Raw genomic sequence first — 4656 nt, forward strand, 5'->3', positions numbered from 1 at the left:
TTGCTTAGCTCCAATACTGGAGTGACAGAGACTTTCACATCAGCTGAAGCAGACTGAGAACACTGCACTGTTAGGAATATTTTGCCTTATTAGCAATTATCGGTTATCAGGACATACAGGATCACCTATGCTGAATATACTAACCCTGCCTCCATCAATTTTTTGCTCTTACACTGATGCACAAACTTTCACACATGGATCTTTAATATCATAGGGAGACTGGTTCTTTTCATGGTGAGTATACAGCCTTAGTAGTGAGAACACAGCCTTTGTTTCACTTGCCATATGGGAAAGCCACCAGTTTTTCTGTGCTATGGTGGAAATGTGAAAGGAGCCCAGTACAGCTCCATTCAAATGCATACAGGTCATTAAGCATATTTCTAGGTGATTTATTTAAAGAACTGGCACTTTAAAAAGTTTTTCACTGTTATCTTGTCACTCTCATATACTTCCCCCACCTACACTATACGTTTTAATGCCTTTGATATATAGCTTTTGATATATCGCTTTTTATTGCTTTTAAGTAATAGGTTTTTACTGACAACACAGAAAATTCATTTAAGCACAAGTCACAAGTCTCCCAGAGATAGAAGACAGCCAAAAATGTAATCAAATGAATCATAGAATCATAGAGTTGGAAGGGGCCATACAGACCATCTAGTCCAACCCCCTGCCCAGTGAAATGAAAAACCATATGAAACAAAAAGGAGTCTAGGGAAGGCAAAGCTAAATATCTATAGGCACCAACTAACAGTGGACTAAATCAGTGTTTTTCAACCTTTTTTGTGCAAAGGCACACTTTTTTCATGTAAAAAATCACGAGGCACACCACCATTAGAAAATGTTAAAAAAATTTAACTCTGTGCCTATATTGACTATATATAAAGTAATTCTCTTGAATAGGAATCAAATAAACACAAAGAAATTTTCTGATTACTTATTCAGTGCGAAACCTGGGCCTGTTTGGCTGAACACAAAAATGATATTCTGGCAGGAATCGAAGACACACACACACGTAGCTCTTCGTCAACAGCTCTCAGTCTCTCTCTGTCTTTAGTTTTCATAGCAATCAGGCTTGAAAAGCTCATCTCACACAGATATGTAGTGGAAAATGGGAGCAATGTCAAAATAGCTTTGTTTGCCAGAACGGGGAACTCCTTGGCAGTATCCAACCAAAAACTGTCCAAAGGTAGATCAGCAAATCTTAGCTTGAAACCACGATTTTGTCTCAGTTCAGTTAGTTCCTCCTGCTCCTGTAAAGTCATGTCCTTTCCACCAACTGATGCTGAGCTATAGGGGTCCCTAACCCAGTCAAGGCATTCAGTGGAGACTGAAGAGAAATAAAATGACAACTTCTCCTCGAGAGTTTTTAAATGTTTAACTATTATCTCACACAGTGCAGCAGTGTGAACACCTTGCCATTGCTTGGTGAGTGTGAACATTTCAAGATTGCCACTTTCCACGTGTTGATGCCAGAGTTGCACCTTTGAACGGAATCCATTTATTTTATCTGTACTTGTAAGCAGGTTTTCATTTCGGCCTTGCATTCGTGTGTTCAGTTCATTCAGATGATGAAAAATATCTGCCAGGTATGCCAGCCTTGCACACCACTCATCACTTGCAAGCAGCTTTGCGTAATCTGACCTCTCATTTGTCAGAAACACTTTAACTTCCTCCCGCAGCTCATACACACGAACCAAGACCTTGCCACGCGACAACCACCGGACCTCCGTATGAAACAGCAAGGTTTTATGCTTCGCTCCCATCTCCTCACACAAAGCTGCAAACATGCGACTTTTCACGGGTCGTGACTTTACAAAGTTTACCATGCACACAACATCATCCAACACAGGAACTAGGTCTGCTGGTAAAGTCTTGGCTACGAGGGCCTCACGGTGTAAAAAACAATGCATAACAATCACATCTGGATTTCTTTCCTTCACTCTGCTCACAAAGCCTTTGGTGCGCCCGACCATGGCTGCAGCTCCATCGGTGCAGACACTTGTGCAGTTTTCCCACTTAAGTCCTCCTTGTTCAAGGTATTCTGATGTGACCCGAAAAATTTCTTCTCCTGTTGTTTTTTCTGGCAATGCCTTGCAAAAAAAAAAGTTTTCTCTAATTGCATCACCATCCACAAAACGCACATTGGCCAAGAGTTGAGCATGTCCACTGATATCAGTAGACTCGTCAAGTTGCAATGCAAATTTCTCACTGATACGGATCTTTTCCAAAACCACATTTTCGATGTCTGCAGACATGTCATTAATACGTCTGGAAATTGTGTTGTCTGAGAGAGGGACTTTGGCTATTTCCTTAGCTGCTTCAGGTCCGAGCATCTCCTCTACAATAGCTTTGCAGGCGGGAAGTATTAATTTCTCTGCCACAGTGTGCGACTTTTTTGACTTGGCTATAAGTTCAGCAACTTGATAGCTAGCTTTAAGAGTTCTTTCATTTACCTTTGTGGTTTTTCTCATGAAAGTTGCCTGTTTCTCCGTGTTTTCACGCAGGCGAACAAAAAAGTCCGCATTCTTGTTTTGAAGCGAAGGGTGTTTCGTTTGGAGATGGCGTTTAAGTTTACTTGGGACCATAGCACTGTTAGATAGCTTTTCACCACACACCACGCACCGTGGAGTTGGTTTCTTTGCATCTCCGGTGAAAGTAAATCCAAATGAAATATAGCTTTCGCTATATTGCCTTGTGCCAGAGAATTTGCTTGAGCTAACCATCTTTGCTTTCTTTTGATCCCCACTCGTACTTGGGCTCTCATCTTGCTCCGAATTTTGTTCAGAGTCCAGTTCTTTCCTTTTCAAAAACTTGTCCATCACTGCAGTATCTGCTCCTGTCTCACTGTCACTCAGTACTTACTGTGCTTGTCTCCTCCAGATAGCCGCTGTCCGTCACACTCAGCGCTCTTCTGCTCATGTCTCCTCCAGATCCATCAGTCAGCGCTCTTCTGCTCATGTCTCCTCCAGATCCATCACTCAGCGCTCTTCTGTGCTGCGTCCGCGATAATCCTCCGGAGTCCAGATCCATCGGCGCTCTTCTGCGCATCGGCGATCTACTGCGATGTCTCCTCCTGTCTATTTGAATCTAATGATTGGTCTATTTGTGAGCCGAAGCCGCATGTTACAGATGAAATTGGAATTTTTCCCACGGCACACCAGACAATGTCTCACGGCACACTAGTGTGCCGCGGCACAGTGGTTGAAAAACGCTGGACTAAATGACTGTCCTACAGAAGTAAATCTAAAATATATCAGTTTTTAATTGCTACTTCTTCCTCCAGTTACCACAAGTTGTCACAACAGCTTTCCTCTCCACACCTCCCCCTTGATATTTGGCATTCAGGAAAACAATAATATAGTTTAGAGCCATACTGCATATTCATAGAAACCAACCTGGCAGAGTTTGGATGCTCAGGTATTTTTGTAGTCCAGCTTATCTACAGTTAATTGCTATTCTGTCCTTGTCATGTACAAAAAGGAAACAACCTGTACTGAGGGCTACCTAACCTCTTAGAGGGAACATACTAAGTATCTGAATAGCAATGCAGAAGTTCTTCAAAGGTACATGGATTGGGAAGCTGCCTATACTTTAGTTCTTCTCTGATAAACATGCCACTGCCACCACCATTATGTTAAAATACACCGTTGCTACATGTTGTCTCAGTGTCAGAAAAAACATGGTGAGTGATCTTACGTCATCTCATAGTGCATTAGATCCCACTGTCAAGCATCACAGATGGAGAGCTTTCCTAGCCTTGTTTCCTGAGATCTTTTAACAGAAGATGTTGGGAATGGCACATCTATCTTGTGTATCTGACTGTACCAGTGCTTTGGTAGACTTGACTGTTGTAGCTAAATCTGCTTGATTTTGATGAAAGGACCAGCTGTAATCAGCAAGTCTCAGATCCCTATTCTCTGTTTTATTTAACTCTGAAAAGGAAAAGCTGAAATTTTGCTTTGGGGTTTCCATTAAACACCACCAGTGAAAGCTGTTTTAGAATTTTGACAATAAAGCACTGGACTCTCTTCTCCAGCTAACATTTCCACTTCTGCTCATGAGTCACAGGATAGTCTGTTGAATTCCTGATGTTTATTGACATTCAAGGAAGGGAGAAATCTACCCTTGTCTTTAAGTATGGAGTCACACAGAAGTCATAGAAAACCAATCTCTTACAGATAATGTCAAGATTACATGTAATGCAGAAATGCTGCTTCCTATAACTTACATGCAGTTTGATTTGGAAATTGTGGGTACGTGACAAGTTACAAGAAGTATAAGATGCAGATACTAACTAGTTGGTCTGCTGATTGCCATCACCTAGTGTCTTATGTGGTAGCTTGTCTGGGTTTAATTTCTGAGCTGCCAGACATGTTCCATCAGGTAAGTTTTAAAGAAGGCCAAGAGCAGGATCAGGGCTGGTGCGTCCATGGAGGCGGGTCCAGCAGTTGCCTTGAGCACTGAGGTGCTGGAGGGGGCGTAGGCACATGCCATGGAGCTGGTGGCGGCAGCGCTGATGGCTGAGCGGAAGGGCTAGGAAGCCACCTGCGCACCGCCCCAGCTGCCAGCTGCGCCTGGCTCACAACTGCTGCGCCCAGCGGGGAGCGCATGCTGGAGGCGGCAGCGTGGGGCAGTCTGAGCACTTGGGGGCAG

The 4656-nt window shown here is 43.1% G+C and overlaps 1 protein-coding gene across 1 annotated transcript; it reads right to left on the reverse strand.

Moving 5' to 3' along the window:
• Positions 1-472: 472 nt before the first annotated feature.
• LOC129327602 (zinc finger BED domain-containing protein 5-like) lies at positions 473-2822 on the reverse strand. Its single transcript, XM_054976357.1, has 2 exons — positions 1394-2822; positions 473-537 (listed from the first exon to the last, which is right to left on the reverse strand). Exons 1-2 carry the CDS (start codon positions 2820-2822, stop codon positions 473-475), a joined length of 1494 nt encoding a protein of 497 aa, XP_054832332.1.
• Between the last annotated feature and the right edge of the window lie 1834 nt (positions 2823-4656).

The sequence above is a fragment of the Eublepharis macularius genome, chromosome 4 (assembly GCF_028583425.1).
Source record: "Eublepharis macularius isolate TG4126 chromosome 4, MPM_Emac_v1.0, whole genome shotgun sequence".
Classification (NCBI taxonomy): domain Eukaryota; kingdom Metazoa; phylum Chordata; class Lepidosauria; order Squamata; family Eublepharidae; genus Eublepharis; species Eublepharis macularius.

What these genes read in the sequence shown, in the direction of transcription:
- LOC129327602 (XM_054976357.1), bottom strand. Translation starts at nt 2,822, where the DNA reads ATGGACAAGTTTTTGAAAAGGAAAGAACTGGACTCTGAACAAAATTCG. An exon ending in TGTTCACACTGCTGCACTGT is followed by an intron (nt 538 to 1,393) that starts GTGAGATAATAG and finishes CTGTGTTGTCAG; the next exon opens with TAAAAACCTATTACTTAAAA.